The sequence below is a fragment of the Argiope bruennichi genome, chromosome 10 (genome assembly GCF_947563725.1).
Source record: "Argiope bruennichi chromosome 10, qqArgBrue1.1, whole genome shotgun sequence".
Taxonomy (NCBI): domain Eukaryota; kingdom Metazoa; phylum Arthropoda; class Arachnida; order Araneae; family Araneidae; genus Argiope; species Argiope bruennichi.
In genome coordinates, this window is record NC_079160.1 from 29,035,101 (window position 1) to 29,055,740 (window position 20,640).

General features: G+C 34.0%; 1 protein-coding gene across 1 annotated transcript in view; it reads left to right on the forward strand.

Annotated features, from left to right (window-relative positions):
* LOC129988707 (uncharacterized) overlaps positions 1-20,640 on the forward strand; it is a 345,098-nt gene that overhangs the window by 310,304 nt on the left and 14,154 nt on the right. Inside the window, exon 2 of the mRNA XM_056096978.1 lies at positions 11,411-11,566. Coding sequence (XP_055952953.1) covers positions 11,411-11,566 — 156 coding nt within the window. The remainder of the gene's footprint in view (positions 1-11,410; positions 11,567-20,640) is intronic.

Sequence of the window (20,640 nt, forward strand, 5' to 3'; positions counted from 1 at the left end):
GGGTAGAAGCCTTAATTGGAGATTATGTGAAAATGTTTTGGTGAGATTTTCTATTTCGTTTATTTAGTTTATAAAAGGAAAAGACGCAAAGAAAATATGAAATTTTTCTTGTGGTCTTGAAACTAAAATTATCAATTTATATCATATTTTGGACCCAAGCGACCAACAGAAGAAATCAAATGCATATCCAATTATCTTTACTGTACGTAGAAGTATATTATAAAACGCACTACAAGGTGCAAACACACTAGTAAGTTGATACGAAACACTGTACTGACTTCTCAATATCTTTCACCTAATGGTTTAAGAATTGAGAAATTATAAAGCTGTCATTTCATATCCTCTTTAACACATTTTGGAGTGGTATTCTTGCAACTTTTTTGCCTACAATGTAATAAATTACTTGTGCATCATGAAAAGCATGCCATTAGATGAATAACAGGTACGAAAATCCTTATTAGCATGCGATGTTTAGAGACTTTTTCGGCGATTAATCACAGGGATGCAGCTAATACACAAGTATCAGAAAACTCAATATGTATTTTGGATGTCTTTTTTCAAACCACTTGAAAACCAAAGAACTACAATTGAAGTCACAAGATCACATGTCAAATTTCGCATATTTTAGTTTAAGAAATATAAACAATTGCTAAATTTGGCAAGAAATTTAATATTTTAAATATTTTAAACACGGCCATTCTTGGTTTATACATGAAATCGGGTGAAACGAATAATGCCCTTCTTTTTCAGAAGTGATTTTTTACAATATTCCTGCCTAAATAATCTATGTCGCTCCATATTCTTTTATTTTCATTATTATTATTGATTTAATGCTTTGTTAAGTTTTTACGAACTATTTTTGATTCTGATAGTCATTGATATTTGTTATAATATGCAACTAGACTAACAGTAGCTCAACATTTTTGGAGCCATTTGCTACTAAAGGTTGATTTTAAACATCACGGTGCATTCCTTCGTGCTTCAAATGGCCACGCAACGACTTACCTCCCCCTTTTGCCCCATCAAAAAGGCATCGCGTTGCTTGTAGGGCTTCCTTAATACCTTCGCGTCTGCCTCTCGCGTCCCACCCCTCGCAGATGATAACTTATACGGCAGCTCCATCCCATTATCGTCTTCAACCCTTTCGCACCGAGAGATTAGATCCCCCCGCCTTTTAAAATTTGCATACTTCTCGTGATCCGAAAGCACGTGTTGTTTCCTAAGTTTGACATTTGAGATGGCATCGCGGGGGGGCGTCTGCTAATTATATGGTTTCTCCCAACATTGCCTGATAATTTGCAGTTCTACAACATTTAGTGGTATCAGGTTCGTTTTAGTTGCATATTGTTAAATTCTCTGAAGCAAATGTCAAGTTATAAGAGTCAACAGGAATTTTGATGGGTACGTTCATTTAGTTATGAAACTGGTTTCATTATACTTTAAAGTTCTGACTTAGATATGATTATTTAAAGCAACCATTTAAAATATATCTGTTTAGACCAGAGGTTTGTAATTTGTTATATGTGTACCAATAATGGTGCATTTTTCACACAAAAATATTTATTGGATATTTAAAATTAATATAAAATAGCACACTTTTTTATATTTTGTTTAAATTCGTATTATTGAAATGCATATATATTTCTCCACTTTTAGCGATCCTTTATATTGGCATTTCTGTCGGTAACCACCCTGGCTTATTCTACGTACATCCTTGAGTTAAAATTGAAATTGCTAACAGACTTATATGAGAATTTTGCTGAAATTTGTATGCTTTTCAACACATTACATCTTTTCGAAACTGTATCTACAACCATGCTATTAGTTTAAATTAAATATAGGACACGGTGGCTACATGGAACCTGACTTTCCAGGTAGTGAAAATAAAGGTTGGCATTTTGAATTGATTGTAATGAAATAACCAATGGTTGGTTAAATTGCTCTCCGCATGTTTTCTATTAACCAGTCCTAGAAGTTGATTGTCTGTCTGTCTGTACTTTTGCATACATGTAAACGCAATGACTAAACGAACTACAGCATGTGATCTTGAGAATACAGCTGTAGTTCCATGTCCAATTTTGGTTTCAGTCGCCCGGAAAAAAAAAGAACATCCACAATACGTATTCGCTCAATAGATTCAATAAAAATGCTAGATTCATGCCAAACATTGTTCAAGGAAGATCTGGAAACCAGGTCATACCATTACGGAACAGGAGAAATGGAATTATGGAACAGGACCATTACGGAACATGAGAAATGTGATATGACTACTGATTGAGGTATATGGCGCCAGAACTTTCATCAAATAAATCTAAATGTAATCGCGCCATTCTAACTCTATTATGTGGTTCAGTTATTTAATAATCTACATCTAAAATCTATTTCTAGCTTTCGATGAATCGAAAATATCATAAAACACAGAATAACATTTATTGACGAACACGAACACAAAGCAACATCGTTCTACGTTACATCTCTAATTAGGCATTACAAATTATGAATCACAAAGTAATAAAAAAGAAGCGTATCAAAGTTCAACGGAAACTGCGCATGCGCCGGTTTCCTGATGACTACAGCTGGAATAGGGGAAAGGTGTCTCTAGGACGGAACAACTACTTAATACCGAAATTCACCCCAATTGGTGAATGACTGGTTTCCAAACTATCTTCGGGATTCCCACGAATATCAAAATCAAACTTTGCCTAAAAACTTAAGTACAATTGTACTGCCTGTGACTTCCTAAATAGTATTCCTAAACTCTCAGTGAAGAACACAAAAAGAAGAAAAAAAGCAAGTGCTTGAATATTTTTGCTTTATCCTCACAGCTAGTAAAGCATGGGTGCTCCTTGTGTGCACTGATGGCACAAAGGGACCACATGACGATTGATTGAAGTGACAACACATGAGATTGTCGATCAAATTGAAGGTAAAAGAGGCACTTCCTAAGCACAAAGTCATAACGACAGCGTGTGGAGGTAGACTGTCCGCTTTGTTATAGGAGCTTTGCCGCAGAAGGCATCAATCATGATCTTTCCATTATTAGATCTTGTTTAGAGATCTAGAACAAGCGGCATGGAAGGCTATCAGACAATGCGAGGCGGCATGCTTTCGCTCAAATTTTTTCTCTGGGTGATGCATGCACATGCGCCACACAGTTCATATTTTGCACCTTGCAATTATCCCTTTTCCGCCATTTGAAGACCTTTCTAAGCATCAAGTCCTTAGATGCAGGTGATGAAGTGAAAACATACTATTGCATTGAACTATTTATCTTATTAGATTATCCCTTTTTTGCTGTTTCTTAAATGTAATAGAAAAGGGTTCGTTTAATTAAATAGTGTGAGTCATTCACGATTCACGTGGCATGTAATATATTGAAATTATCGCCCTCATGTATATACGATTAAACAGCAGTTGGAAGCAGATTGGGGTGAGAAAAGCATAATCATTTGATAAATAAAATTCTATCCGTCTAGCATGTGGCATTTGTGGCTATCGTATTCACATTTATTTAGTTATATTGGATTTAAATGAGTCCTTCGCTCTCTCCATTATAATAGATTTTTAGGGATTTGGCAGTAGCGAGGACCGAACTCGCAACGTTTAGCTTCGTAGCCGAGTAACATGACCACTAGACAAAAGTGATCACTCTTGTCCAGAGGTTGTTATCTGGCTTATAAAGCTTCACCACAGATTAATCGTTTAGTGAATGGTCAGCAAAACTGATTAGATTTAAATTTAAAGTGAAAATACATTAATGATGTGCGAAGAACTGTCGTAAAGGTGATATTACAATCAGATGCAGTATTCTAAGATAAAGTTTGCCACCTATGCACAGTTCGCATTTCGATTTTGTTGAATTTCTCTGCTCAAGAACTAGACTAAAATTACAGGAATCGTCTCTCCTTCTTGAGAGTTCCAGTCGGGCTATTACTTCTTGGCAGTTGTGGCATCACTTCTAAAGATAGGAGAATGCCATCTGGTGGGGAATCTATTCCAACGTTTATTAGGCCTTATTTTGCCCAAAATTTGAAACAGGTATTCAGTTTTGGTATGAAGACCATCCTTCCAGCTCCACGTTTTTGAATAATTTTGTTCGCAGACAGACAGATGTAATTCTAAAAATTTTTTTCTGTCAATTACATTACTTTCTCTTTGTATACTTTATATATACAGAGACTTTTTATACTACGAGAAAACATTAAGTGGGAAGAACAGACAATTCTGTTTGGCCCGAGTGCTACCATTTAAAAAAATACAGACAGCAAAGTGAATTTCAAAGCGAGACAAATTCACTAAAAAAGAAATCTGCTTCGGATTTTCTGGTAATTCCATCTGTCAATAAAAATTGTTCGAAACATTGCATATGAACTGAATTATTACATTTTTACTTTCTAGTATATAAAATATACTAAGTGAATGTACTGAATTAGTCAAAAAAATTGCTACTGGAAATTTTGACAAATTTTAACGTTTTAGACCTCACTGAATCCAAAAAACACATTGTTGGTACTATGTTTGTATGTCTATCCGTCTGTGAACATGATAACTTAAAATATTTTGAGCTAGACGGATGGAATTTATTAAGGGGTTTTGATAACAAAATGCGTGGATTTTTATCGAATTGCGAATGAAATCCATAAACTGAAAATTGGTCTGCCTATCTGTTCACATACAAGGAAACATGATAGCTACAAAAGACAAAGACCTAGACTGTAAAATTTGGTACATAATTATAGCATCTAAAGTATAGCATGGTCCTTATCAAATTTTGAGCTAAATTTGTTCAATGAGTTGACCATCTGTCCATTTGTATTTATTTGCTAAAATTGTGCTATAGATTGCAAGGAAACTACAAAAGGGGAAAGACCTAAGCTGCAAAATTTGGCACAGAATTTTAGCATCCAAAATATAAGTCCGTGTCAAATTTTGAGCTAAACCTGTCAATGATTGGCCATTTGTCAATCTGTATTCAAAAACTCAGTTCTATTGATAAATGAAATTTCGTATGTGATCTTGTTTCTGAAATAGTAGAAAAACTATATCGACAAAAACTGTTTAAAAAATGTAAGTGTTCTTCATTATTACATGTATTTTAATCAGCGACATCTACTGGTAAATATGCGAAATATCTATATAAACGACAATGGTTTTGGGTTTTACCAATTTACTATTACTTTATTTTTATCATTTTAAAAGTTCTCCATTTAGCATTATTGAGTTATTCAGTGTATAAAGACCCCAATCATGAAACGCATTTTCGACATTCATTGCTTTTTTTTATTATTATTATTATTTGAAGAAATCTGCTGCCGAAGCTCATGAGACACTTTTGGAAACTTATGATGATGATGATGCTCCGTCATATTCCAATTGTCGGTCTTGGTGTCAACGATTTAAGAGTGAAGATTTCGATGTCAATGACAAAGAACGGTCTGGAGGACCAAAAAATTTCGAAGGCAATCAATTGCAAGACTTATTGGACGAAAATGGGAAAAAGTTATAGAAAATGATGGAAAATATTTTTATTGGTATATATTGTACCAATTTTTTTGAATAAATGCCTTTTGAAAGTGAAAAATGATCAAATTGCATGCAAGCACTAATACTACGAAGCTCAAAATGCTCACGTGTGTATCTAAAAAAATCTGATCACTGGTATTCTTGGCCTTGCCCTGGTCCCAAATATTTACGCGAGAGGGGCAGGAAATTAGCACTTTTATATTGAAATAAAAGTGCTAATGAGGAATATCTGCTCTGGTTAAAATTTGCGTTTAATAAATTCATTTCCTTATCTTTTGTTCCTGCAAGTTGGAGCATCCCATAAATCAAAAAGTGAATTTAAAGTAGAAAATTTTTTACCACTGTTATAAAATTTACAATGATTTCTAGTCCATTTCATGCTATTCGTGTCTGAGAAATGCACCGCTTTCTCCGAATTAAGAGAATAGGAATGAAGTCTTCCAATGTCCCAATGTACTACAAATTGCTTTTTCAACCATCTCTTGAATGACCTTAAATTTCAATGAAGAATTACTTCACTTCCTTCTTAAGAACTGATAAACAAAGCAAGGACTTCTTCAGAACCCACTAACAGGAAGAGAATCGTTCCACTTTCTAACTCCGGTCAATTTGTGAAAGGAGGGGGGGATGACTCAAACGGTATTTGGCGTCGGGACGACTGGATCTTAAATGAAAATTAAGTGCTAAAGCTTGGAGGATGAAATGAGTCACAACCGTTTTAAAACCCTGCTACCTTGTTCCCGTTTTTACCCCATCCATGAGGGATGATTGGCCCGTTCATGGAGGGGGGAGGGACACGGAGGGAAGCTGGATTGAAAAGGGTGGATTTCAAGGTGTGACAGGCGATCTTGTGTAATATTAAATTGATGGAATGCATCTAGGAATAGAGATCTTTTGGAGGAACTAGAAATTTAAATGGGATTTCGAGTTTCGTATTGGAGAAAGGAATAGAATTGATTTCGAGCACTTTACCGGGCTTTGGGGAGGAAAGAGTTGAGGGTATTTCCTGGGTAGAATGGGAGGCAGAGAAGCATCGCCAAACAGTGTGTTTTTCGTTTGCATTTTAAATTTCAGTTCGATTTAATGTATGAATTATTTTGAAGCTTGTGAGGCGCTAGATTTTGGTCTTCTTTCATTTTTCGCTATTTCTTTTTCTCATTTCTATCGTTCCGTAAGTCTCAAATAAAAAATAACAATAGTTTCGATTGATATAGCGATGTCTATTGTTATAATAGTGTTATTATGTTTTTATAATTCTTTCTTATTTTATTCATAAATAAAATATTTCGATACCACACCACTTTCATACTCAATCCTTATGCAAATTCTTCTATTGGCCAATTTTAAATTGATCAAAACATTGCCATTTTTTGGATCTTAATTATTAATTAGTTGTAAAATATTTTATAATAAATTAATCACAAAGTATGCGATGTCTGATTTAGAAAAATATACTTGCAGCAACCCCATTTAAAATATTCAATGCAAATATTGTCAATAAAATTTTGTGAAACTAAGATATTTTTTCCCATGTAATCATCACGATTTAATAAAATAAAATTTTCGAACATGGAATCTGATTAGGGTAGTAAACAAAATAAACATTTTGCATAGTTTTTCTTTATGTTAGCTTTTTATCCTTATCGTGAATAATTTTTAAACCGCTAGAGATACGCAAATACTTACAGTCGAGTAAATGCTTTAAAGAACATAAAGAATCAAATTTCATGTTGTTTCAGTCAATAAATTTTCTGTTGAAAAGATTATGAAATCTATATGCTCAACTATGTCACAGTTCTACTTAATGCAATATACTTGACACATGAAACTCTTTAAAAAAATATTTCATTCATTGTGCCATTAAAATTCACCGAGTTATGGAGCTATGGATATCAAGATTTTAAAAAATTTCATTTATCGCCTCCAGAAAAATCCATCAAACAGAGCACCTTGTTTCCTCGAGATGGCCTTTGATTTGCTTATTATAATGCTATTCAAGGCTTTATAAGTTTATAAGTCATAAGTCTTTTATAAGTTTATAAGTCAGTTTTAGTTTTACAAATTGACGCTTATTTTTTTTTTCTAAAATTTTAACGTGTGTATAATATTTTATTTATAAAATCATGACACCGTATGAAACTGTAAATATATTAACTTTTTCAGCAGTACATTTATTAATTGAAGTAACTATACACCTCTTAAAAACAATTTTTGCATCTGGAACTATATGTTTATCTCTAACGGTTTAAAAATTAACCAATGTGGCAGCATTAGAGTGTAAAATATTCAAGATAAATGGACTGAAAGGTGTATCTGTTGTTTACAAATTCTAATTTTTATCAGCAGAATAGCAATAAAATTCATTCTGGGATTGTTATAATCTTCTATTTACTCTTCAAACCTATAATTTAAATTTATGCACTCATCCAAACCATAAAACAAATCATTCTTCCGTAAATCGTCGAGCAAAGTGCATATTCCATTTCTAAAAATCCGGCGTCTTATTTATTTCCTTCCCCAACAACTGAGAGGACCGTAACTCCATTTTGTAGTACATTTCAAGTCGCATTAACCATTCCCGTAAACCCTCCCTCGCGCTATTTATAATTCCCGTGCTAACTCTCTTCTTCTCAAGATTCGGAGTCTTTTCTCTCCCCTTGTAATTTTGTTTGGCTCGGACAGGTTTAATTTGGCGTAATTGGCGGTGATGAATTCGAGCCCACTTTCCCAACCTTCTTAACTCCGGGGGTGAAAAAAAATAAAACAATGAGAGGCACTAAGGGCGGAAAGTATTTTCTTGCTTCTTAAGTAATTGATGTCGAGAGAGGTTATTGCCAGTTCTTGAAGAAGGCAACACTGTAGCTATCAAAGTGAGACTTAATATCCTTGTTTCGGAGACAAATTGGCCCGCTGAATTAATACCTTTTTTGTGTGAGAATGGATGTGGAGGAGGGGGGGGGGCGTAAACTAGCTGTTTGTTTTCCTTGTAGAAATGCAAAATGTGTTATTATTTTATGTTCTTTAAAAATAGTGTCTTTAAAGTAAGATGTGTAGCTACATTCTTTACGCTAGTTGTTCTGTGTCGAGTACTTAACCCTTTCCAGTAAGATTTAATAATGAAAGATTGTGCATGAAATAACCATTCAATATTTTTATTTAAGGTGTACGTACACACTAAAAGATTTCTTTTTTTAATTTTAACTTTAAAAATCCATTTTTTTCACAGTAGGTCATTAACATATGTTTAAACTCATTTCAGTGAGAAAAAAACATATTACACTCATTATTAATTAATTAAATAATATTTAATGAGCTAATAGCATATTTTTTGAAACATGATATCTTAAATTCTAATTTATACAGAAACACAATTCTAGTTAGAAATGATGCCTAATATTAGTCTTCATGTTGTCTGCCTCAATCAAGTTATAAAAATATATAGTTTTTTTAAAACAATTTTTTCATCAACGATGAATAGAAAAAGCGAGATTTTTTCTGTCATTTTAACTTTTAAATAGCTATTGAAAATTTATTTCTATAAATATAACTTTGATTAAGCTCAAAACATCCGCTATTTCATACAGATTATTTTGATATATAAATAATTGTATTTGGTTCATTTCTTGTTGAGTTATGATTGTTTGAATGAAGCAACATAGTAGAAAAATATCATTCTTCATAAAATGAGTTTTAAAAAAACCGTAACTAGAGTTTTTAATGAAAGCACCTCAAGAAAAATAATTATAACTGGAGAAATATTTCGAATATTGAAAACATCTTGAAATCGTTTGAAAGCTAAAGGATCAGAGAACATTATTAAGCAATAAAAAAATATTCGATATTTTGAACAATTTTCGAAGTTTTAAGTGTGTACATACACCTTAAGAAAGCTTAGATTATTTTATAGTTCTTACATATTGTTAAAATTATATTATTGATATGGATATAATTGTAATTCGTAAGTTCATATTAAACACCTCATCAAAAACTTCTGACTTCAAATTAGTGCCTAGTTTTCGCATTTACGCCAGGAGCTCCCTTAATATTTTTTTTCAGGCACATTATCTATTTCCTTCCAAATCCGTGCTTCTGATAATGTATCTATGACTCCATAGCATTCACTAAATTCAGTTATTAGTCGTTAAACGCGTTGTTGTCTTCTTGGTAATATTTTCACTATCATTAGTTTCATTATCAGTATCAGGTAAATGTACGCTTATTTCTTCTGATTTTTCTGAATTCCTCCAATCACCCTGATCTTCTTAGTCTGTACTGTTCTTATTATAACGATGTTTATTTCACTGCACGTTTTTCTTTTAGTAAGACCGATGTTCACACTAAATGTTTATAAGAATGAAATCCAGTGACTAACAACAATTTGGCCATAACTTCTACCAGGACAATCTAAGGGTAAAGAATACGCGATAGTGATTTATAATATCAACTGAAGTAATAAAAAGTGCTACCGGATTCAGTACACTAGAAATTTTAAACCAAATTTATTATTATATTCAACAGTAATTTTTGTTGCATGACAAATATAGCTCGTCATATGGCACGAAATGGTTCGTCGTATGGCTATATGGCATGAAAAACCAATGACGAGCTTTACTCGTCATTTTACCGGAAGGGATTAACTCAATCCATTTCTATACATAGTACTATTCTTTTTTTTTTTATTTCGCCTTTAACGGTGATGTTTTTGCTCAGTTTTCCCCCAATATTTCGCTCGATAATTATTTATATACCATTTTAAAAAACAAATAATTATTTTAATAAGGCTAATTTAAAGTGCATGACTACGTTCAGGGTGAATTTTTTTGAAAAAAGCTTTAAAAAATAGGCATGCTATTTTGCAGGCAAAATATTTTTTTTTTTTCAATTTTTGAATTAAAAATTAAAAAATATCTATGGAACCAAAATATACCAGTTAGTACACAAAAGTTTTTTTTTTGGGGGGGGGGCTAAGAAGTGATATAAAACAAAAATCTAATTTAGAGGTTTATTAAATGATTTGTTTAAAATTTTGCAGAGAGCTTAAAAATATATTATATCTAGTTCCTGAACTAAAAATAGTTTTTGTATTTATGTCTACTATTTAAATATTGAAATTCAATAGATAAACAACATGAAATTTTCGATTTTTTTTCGCAATGATTTTTTTTTCGATTTTTTTTTGCAATATCCTTGATTGACATATTTCTTAAACTATTAAAACCATTGTTTTATTTTGAATAGCTCCAAGGCAGAATTTCTGTTTCTTCTTTTATTTCGTTGCATACAGATCTTTTAAAATGCATGAACGGCAATTCGAAAGATATTAGTATAATGTTTTATTTAATTTTCACAATTTTTTGGAAGATCCGAGTCGGTATGTCATATATCAGACATTCAGACTTACTGATTCTCTTTTTTACCAGGAAAGAGGGAGGGAATGAATTAAAGAAGGAAAAATATGTAGTGTTTATTTCGATCAAGCACACAAAACTCAAAAAGAAGAGAACGATACTTTGGGTTACGACAATAAAAAATAATCATATGTAGAAACTTGCATTGTCGCTATAGCAATAATGTATGGAGAAAAATAAGAAACTGAAAGTTGATATACTAGTGTTAGATGGTTCAAAGTACAGAAAAAAAGAAGCGAAAGTCTTAACTGCTAGCCAAGGGGTTAGACGACACAATAGAGAATGAAGAAAGTCAGTGAAAAATACTGCAGCGAAAAAGGGTTTTATTAAGTTTAAAGTATTATAAGTACTTAGAACTGAAACCTGGGGAACATCGAATAGTTTGTTATATAAACCTTATCTTAATTCTATTGTATCAGATGCAAAGAAAGTTTAAATACAATATAACTTTTTGGAATTATAATCTTTTCTTTCCTCAGACGACCTGTCGGCGCCTTTGGAAGTGTTGGTGGAGCAGACGACCTCAAGTTCTGTGCAGCTATCGTGGAAGCCCCCTCCCAGCCCCAAGGGGCGCAATCTCAAGCTCTTCACCTACTCTTTGACGTTAACGCCTCTCACGCACTATGGAGGACACGGTAAGATTAAAATATGTTCTCTATACCTGGATCAGAGACTAAAATGCATTTAAAATGCATGCTAATTATATTTTGGCTTGAAAAATTTTTACAACAGAAGAAAATTTTAACTTGCCGACATTAGCTCTTTAAATAAGGATCTCTGCAGTAATTTGAATTGGATTATTTTTTTATGGCGGATTTTTTTTTATATATTTCTTAAAATAGCAGTAGAAAAATTAATAAATATTTTATATAATTTGTATAATAAATAATTTATATATTTTTTTGGTGCTTATGCGGAGATGAGATTAAAAGTGAGACCAGATTCTTCCTTTAATTTTTTTTCACTAATTTTATGTCTTTTTTAATGTTAAGGCTAATCTCTTAAAGAACCATCGGGTTTAGTCTCCCAACCCGATGCAATTTCTCGCATTCTATCTATTAAAGATGTTATCGCAGTAAACGCCTTGCATGGCATTGGCGTACAATAGTTACAAATATCAACCTCTGGCATGAATTCAATAATTTTAGTGAATCTGTTGTATCATTCTTGGCGAGTTCTTTTGGGATTAATCCTTCGCATGCGTCAAAATTATTCAAAAATTGAATCTGGGCTTCTTTCCAACTGATAGAAACGAAATTTTGATATAAAATTACAATCAAAGTTGCAAATTCACGTACGAAATTTGATATATTTTTTAAAAATCATTCCATTTTTGAGTTAGTGAATTTGCTAACAGACCGACAGACGGTAAACCTCTTGTTGGATTTCGCTCAAAATTTGGTGGAATTTGTACTAAAGATGTTAAATCTGTGGACCGAATTTTATCCATCTAATTCTCTTCGTTTTGTAGTTATCGAACTAACTTATATTTGAGCAGCCGTACAGACAGACTTTCTCTTCATGGATTTTGCTCAAAATCTGATATATACCTGCAAATTTGGTGTAAAGACTGTACACCAAACTTCATCTATTTCGCTCAAAGCGTTTTTTAGTTATCTTTGCCATAGATAATCTCGAGATTTTTAAGAAACTCGCGAGTTAGAATTTTTTTATGAATACTATTCATTAACTATACATTTAGTTTTTGATGATTACTATACATTCATTTTTTGATGATTACTATACATTATATGAGAAAATAAAAAATGATGCTCCGTAATGCAAACTTTAAAATTCTACGCTTTCATTCTGGAAATCCGTTGCCAATTTATGGAAAGGAAAAGTGCGTTATTTTGCCGGCTGATGCTTGTAAAATAAATCTCGAAATGAAAAAAGAATATTTTTTCAGCCATAAATCTGAAAGGAATCCTCGCTGTTTTATGGCTAAAAAAGATCCGCTTCGGGATAATATAACGAACAATTGACTACAAAAACCTATTACACGAAATGGCCAATATTATAAAGAATTGTTGAAGAATGTTACATGATGATATGCATACAACATCCGACATGAATTATAATGCGTTTGACGGTGAACATCTATAAATAAAATAAAAAATCAGAGTAATCGTTATAATTGTTCAGAATTTTTAAATAAGCAATCTTGGTATTTCTGCAACCAGCAGGAGTGGTCTTCACAAAACTTTCTCTCATATCTTCTCATAATGGTTATCCCAGAGTACGTCTTGCACGGCATTGGCGTGCAATAGTTACGAAATATTTACCATTGGCGTGAATTTAGCATTTTTACTGAATTATCGTGACATCTTCGTGTGATTTGGCGATTAATCCATGACAAATATGTGGTGAAAGCTTATAAGCCAGTTAACATCTACGCTACCCGAGCAATTGCTTTTGTATTATGGTCATGTTACTGGGCTGCGAACCACAAGGTCCCAGGTTCTATCCTCGACCCATACCAATCCGCCATATTGGTGACCGGGACGATGAACCTTCAACCTTCGTATAGCTGTTGTGGCGCCATCTACCCACAGCAAAACCAGACTCATTTGACGCAGCAACCAAAGTCACTCACCCACATACGTACGCATAACGCTTGATGCTTCTCTAATGGGTACAGGCGCATTAGAATCAACAGCCAATACATCACCACTCAACAGCCATATCGTTCGTCTCACCTCCGACTCACTGGAGGGAGAGTCTGTGGTGAAAGCTTATAAGCCAGTTAACATCTACGCTACCCGAGCAATTGCTTTTGTATTGAGGTCTTGTTACTGGACTGCGAACCATAAGGTCCCAGGTTCTATCCTCGCTCATCACAATCCGCCACAGATAATAGTATCCAAAAAATATAATTTGTGTGACACATTTTTCTCGACCGATTGAAACAAAAATTTTACACAAAACTGCTCTTGTAATCACAAAATTCCATACGAAATTTGATATACTTATGTCACTGCGTTTTCGAGTTATTACGTGTACATGTTTCTGAAAGTACAGATCGATTTGGATTCAGATGAAAAATTTGATAAGTGTTTACACTACAGATGTTAAATCTGCGTTCTGAATTTTATCTATCTATGTCCCTTCATTTTTCAGTCATTGCGCTGACTTATATTCGATCTTATAGCTTATATTCGATTATGATCGTGTTCAGCTTAGTGCTGCTTGGATTATCACCGATCTTCGGAATTCTTGCTCCAATGACATTGTGCTTTGGAAAGCAGATCTACGGCCGCTGGGTCTTTGAAGAAGTGAATATTTAGTTAAATACTATAACAAACATATTGGTCTTTGTTCTCTAAATCGTACTTCTGATTACCTTGGTACTTTACACAACAATCAACGGCTTAGAAGAAATAGTCCCTTTATCCAAGTAAACTTGTAATTTAATTGCCGACACTGTTGAACAGCATCATCTGGCATAATGTATCGATCCTTCGGTGGGTCTTTCTGATGTCTATTTCCATACTGACCTCACTGTTCAAGTTAATAAGCAAATGGATTCCTCAGTCTACTTAAAGCAGCTGGCCCTTGAAACAATTAATAGTATTCCATTGGATGCTATTCTGATGTACACGGATGGGAGTAAGAACGACAGGGCTGTACTGGAAGTGGAGTCTACATTAAATCTCTAGATGAAGAGGTAAGGATTCAAAGGAGAAATTCCAACAACTGCTTTGTTTTTCGTAGGGAGCTGATAGCCATTGATCAAGGCCTTATGTCTATTGAGTCAGTCACTGATGGAAAGGAAACATGGATCCTCTCTGATAGCAGAAGCTCCATCCAACGTCTGGCCAGCTGGCATAGTGTGAGAGATGACACTGGAGTAAATATCCTTTAAAAACTGAAACACATTTCCTCGACTCATCAGATACACCTGCAATGGATTCCCTCCCATGTTGATATCAGGGGTAGTGAGATTGCCGACTTCCTGGCCAAGTCCGGTGCTGAAGAGGCTTTGATACCTTCTGTACCTCTCACCTTTACGGAGCTTTTTTCCATCGCTGTAAACAGGAATAAAATTTCTTGGTGTGTTCCACCAGTGCACCACTGGTATCGAGGTGATCATGCGGGTGGTTCTCTGGCTCTTGTTTGCAGCCGACAAGATCAAGCCACCCTTACTCACTTCCTCCGTGGTCATCTTGAGTTCATTAAAATATTCTGGTAGCTCCAAGTGCTTTGATGTTTGCACTATTTCTCTAAGATGCAGGCTTCACCTGAACATATCCTTGCCTACTTGGGGCTTTCCAGACGGGATATGACAAACAGTGCACTGATGCTTTTGGACTTTTTTAGGGTGCTCAATATCATGGACTTGAGCTAGCCCTGCTGATCTTGGGGATAGGCAACAACAACATATTCGAACAACCGGAGAGACAGACTGTATTTGAACGTATTTTGCTAAAAATATGATAGACATATACAAATTTAATATAAAGACCACATATCAAATTCCATCCATCTAACTCAAAGCGGTTTTTTAGTTGTCTTTATAACAGACAGACGAGTATTTTCTAAAAATGTGTTTTCCGAATTCAGGGAAGATTAAAACATGAATATTAGTCAAAATGTCGAGTTCGAATGTTTTTACGATTGCTATAATTTCTCTATCGCATGTATACGCAAAAATTCAGATATTGACGCGTGGGTTAAGATTTTAACTTTTCCTATTAAAATAAATTATGTTACTTGAAACAACGGGATACTTTCGAGGGTCTAACTGAACTGAACGCCAAATTTTTGTTTGGTTCACAATTGGCGACATTTGCGCCCGGTTAACGGAAAAGTGCCAATTTCTGAAATGTAGAAATCAATACAGTTTTACAAGAGATAAGTAAATAAATTTGAAATTCTGAACTGAGGTACAAAAAAAAAACTGCCTGTAATAAAATAGAAAACTTCTAGGGAGAAAAAAACACCTGGATATTGGGGCTTACAAAACCGTTCAGGTAGATAAAGAAAGACAACTAATGTCGATGCCAAAATTAATGAGACCAATTTCGAGAAAGAATTCAGTGGATTTCCGTTCTCCTATAAATTTCCTCAAAGAGCCTTGTTGCTGCAGTAGAACTGTTAGTAGCAGAGAAAAATGGGTAAGGTGATTGGTTCTTGCTAGTTTCAAGTGACATAAATCTGCCTTATCAGGTGTTTAGACTTTAATTTTAGAACTTTTTTTCTTGTTTCTTAAAAGCTATTTCACGTCAAATTCAATATTTTTGACATTATCCAACGCTAAATGGTTTCATTTCTTTTCTATGATGCTCCATATAGATAGATACCTCTTATTTTCTAGGTAATTTTTTTGGAAATTACCTATTAAAATAAGAGATAGTGTAAGAGTATATTGTTGTTTCTTTTAAAATCAGATGATCATTTTGAAACGTGGTGTAACATCTTCCATCTGAAATAATCCGCTTTCCGCTTTTTTTTACATCGTCATCAACCTGATTAACCTTTTTTTTTTTTTTTTTTTTTTTTTTTTTGAGGGAGAGAGGAAAAAAGGAAAGTAAAAAGCAGATGTAGATTGTAATGGACAACATTCTTTTAGTAGACCAAACAAATGAGACGGGGGAAGTTGAAAGAACAGTTGAACAAGCCGCAATGTCAGCGCTTACATATTTGCGGTTAAAAGTTTACCATTAGCTGCCATAAATATTTAAATACTTATAGCACAAACTAATTAAATATAAAAAGATAAAGGTAGTATATAAATTTAAACGCTTTGTTTCATGTTAACGTTTAAACGGTTAGTTTCATGATGTAACGTTAAGGCATTGGAGAGCATTGTTTTTTAAGAAATTGCTTCTAAAATGCAAATTACGAAAGCCAATGATATGAATGAAAAAAAATATAAAAATATTATGTTTTATAAATTAATATACGAAAGCTAATGATAGGAATGAAAAAAATTAAAATATTATGTTTTATAAATTAATATACATTAATATACGAAAGCTAATGATAGGAATGAAAAAAAATATATAAATATTATGTTTTATAAATTAATATACATTAATATACGAAAGCTAATGATAGGAATGAAAAAAAAATATTATGTTTTATAAATTAATATACATGTATATTGGCGACTCCTGATAAGTATATTGAAAGTTGAGGTGGGCTGCAATTTTCGATTTTAGGTTCCTTTTTTACAAATTATCATTAATATGTCGAAAAATGTCTTGTTTTTTCTGGTTTTCTAAAAATTATAATTCTATATTTAAACAAAAAATTTCGATACTGAATTTTTTTAAAATTTTTTATTAGTCGATATTAAAGTTGGCAAATCCATACATTACTCTTATTCATATCAAATAATCTTAATCTAAATTTATATAAATAATCTTAAATGTCAGCTTAATTCTCTTATTCATAATTGCCACTTTAATATTGCGCACTTATGCTATTGTAGCGGATGAGTATGAGCAAGGATAAAACCTGGGACCTTGTAGTTCGCAGCCCAGTAACAAGACCACAAGACAAAAGCAATAACCCGTGTTACATGGCTGTTATCTGGCTTATAAGCTTTTCACTACATTATTTTTGGACACCAGTTTATTTTCTCATGCGCCAAGTACTCAGTCAGAAAGTAAATTAATTGCCAAAAGAATTATACCTCGAGCTTTTGATGAATCTCCACATTTTAGATTTCTCTTAGTACGAAAAACCCATTTTTCTTTAAAAATTGGTTCGGTTTTTATACCAAATGCCTAAAAAAGATGACGGGTTAGAGGCATCAAATTTCCGATGCTTACTTTTCTCCAAATTTGTAGTTTCTGTCAGATCGTAGATGAAATTTAGATCTGTGTAAAATTTTAAACTCAGTCCGAAAAGGGTTAATCATTAGTCCATCTATTTATTTTGTTGTTTAAAAATGTAACGACTAAGATAAATGTAATCTGGTATATTGTCTTCAACAGCGGACATATGCGTTTGGATCCTATCGATGGAAAGATCCATACTAGATTTTTCTTCATTGCGCTGTGAAGCGCAAAATCTATGGCCGGGATAGCCTGGTTGGTAGAGCGTTGGATTCGCGTCCCTTTGGTTGCGAGTTCGAACCCCGCCGGCCGAAGATTCTCTGCGTGCTTGGTGGCTGACGCGCGTATAAATCTGTAGGGGTCGGTCACATGTCGAGAGTAATACCTCTGGGGGTACTGGATCAGGGGTGATCATTCTCTGATTCAGGTCTAAATTACAATCTGTGAATGAAGTCCACCCCGTAAAAAAGGTTGTGACGTGTATGTAGTTAAGTCGTACTCTTGGCCCTTGTTGGCTCTACGATAAAAACAAGAGGCCCTCCCCTTTAGGCTTAAATCGGTTATTTTCGAACACCAGGCTTGTCCGTGGCAAGTGCCAAACAACAACAGCACAAAATCTGCTTAAAATTGTGCTCATTTACGCGAAAGTCAAAGAGTATTCCTTTTAGTATGTATTTATTTCAACCATAATATTGTTAAGGAATACCGTCCAGTAGATGTACAATGCAAGAAGTGCGGAATAACGGATAACGAAGTAAGGCGTGCACAAAGAAGGGCACTTGTAAAAACTTGCAACACAAGCAAACAGCACATCATTGCAAAACTCTTTATCGTTAACAATTAGAGACCTCGCTTTGCTTTCAATACTTCTAAGAGAAAATTGGCTCCTTGTGTAAAAGTGTTGCCTTTTGTAGTTTCCTACCGGGATATTCAACTTTTTAGAAGGATCTCTATATCATTGCTCCTAAAGATATTGCCATTGTTTTTAATCCAGAACCTTCATTTTTAACACCAAATGGTCGCCAAGCTCGAAGTTCATTGAACTGCCATCCAATCAGTATCTTTTAAATATATCTGTGAATTTCTCTTATCATTAAATTGCAAGGCAGAAATTTTACAGATTTGCTAGAGTATTGAAATTCAGATGATTATGAGGACGGTTATCATAATATGTTGTTGTTGTTGTTTCTTATGGCACTTGCCATGGACAAGCCCGCTGTTCGAAGACAGCCGATATCATAATATGTAATTTAGGTAAGCTTGTTTTACAAACCTCTGCTGAAATTTCATGGCTGCAAATTCCATTTAACTACCTTCCCATCGATTTAAAATTTCAGTATTTGAGAGTTGCACACTTCAGGAAAACGAAGCCATAGTAATTCGAAGACAATGGATCAGGAACAGTGAAGAACTCTGCCATTAAGCTTCCCGCCTCTGGAATCGAATCGAAAGAAGGCGATCCCTCTTCTGAAATGCTGAAAGGGGCCTGCTAAATAAATCAGGATTGATCCCACTTCGGAGAGAACTTGTTGTGGAAGGCGGTGATTACGTGACTCGAGTTACCGAAGAAAGGATTCTTTGTCTTTCTGATTGCTGGATGGGAGACACGATCTCTCTGGTGAATCGGAAAGGATTTGGAGCTCATCTTATTCGTGTCTCAATCATATTTACTGTCTGGTCATAACTATAATTTGTTTTGCTACGTGTATGTCCTGTAATTAGCCAGAATAACAAATAATCCTAAGAGTCCTACTTCGTTTATTTTATCGACTTTTTGACAGAAATCTATTAATTTGATGCTAAAATTATAAACAGAATTTGATACTTTTAGCTCATTGCGTTTTTCTATTACTGGAATTACCGAGAATGATTCTGTCATATTTTGGACGGTCTTCACCCCTGTTCATCAATATCTGAAGGTGAAATAGATATAAATCAAAAGTTTCGTCAACATCTGGAGGTCAAATGTTCATAAATCAGCATTTGTTTTTTCTACACTTTGTGCACGAGAAAGTTTTCATCAATATTTGTCATTCGAATCGACATAAAGAGCCGTGGTGGCCTAGTGGTAAGGTCTTGGCTTGTGAGCCGTAGGGTTTCAGGTTCGAGACCCCATTCCACCGAAGAACCGCCGTGTAAGGGGATCTGTTGCACGATAAATCCGTCAGGGCCTAATGTCCTCCCGTTGGTGTGCTGTGTTGTGAAGAGGGTGGTGCCAGCTCAGGTGTCGTCCTCGTCATCTGACAGCGGTTCAAAATTACGAGGTTCGTTCCAAAATAGTCCAAGTGTTGCTTTAAAACTGGACGTTAATACAACTAAACTCGAATCGACATAATTCGGCACTCTTTCTTTGTAGACAGCGCACACGAAAAAATTTTCATCGACACCTGTAAGTCAAATTCTAATAAATGCATACAAGGAAAACCTATTGTAATCATCAAAAAATTCGATTTCGAGATTTTGAACGAATATTCCAAGTTTCAGAACTCCCGGAGTTCGAAAAACACATTTTCAGTGCTATGTATATCTGTTAATATAATAACTCAAAAATGTTTTGAATAAGGCCGACGAAATTGGATATGTGGCCGTTACTAAAAATTTGTTTAGTCCTATCAAATTTTGAACGTTATCCAATCTTAGGAAACCTGAATGCACAAGTAAACACGATAACAAAATATATAGAACAATATTAATAAAATTTGATACATAACTTTAGCATTTAAAATGCAAATTCTTGTGAAATTTTGAATGAAATACGTCGGAAAGTTTACCATATGTCGGTCAGTACATTATCTTGTATGAAACGCGATAGTCAAAAAAGGAAGGATTAAGATAAATGAAATTTGGAATATGTTCTTATTACTAATGTCTTGTATTGAATTTTGGTTCAAATCCTTAGAACTCATTTTCTTTCACTGTACCAT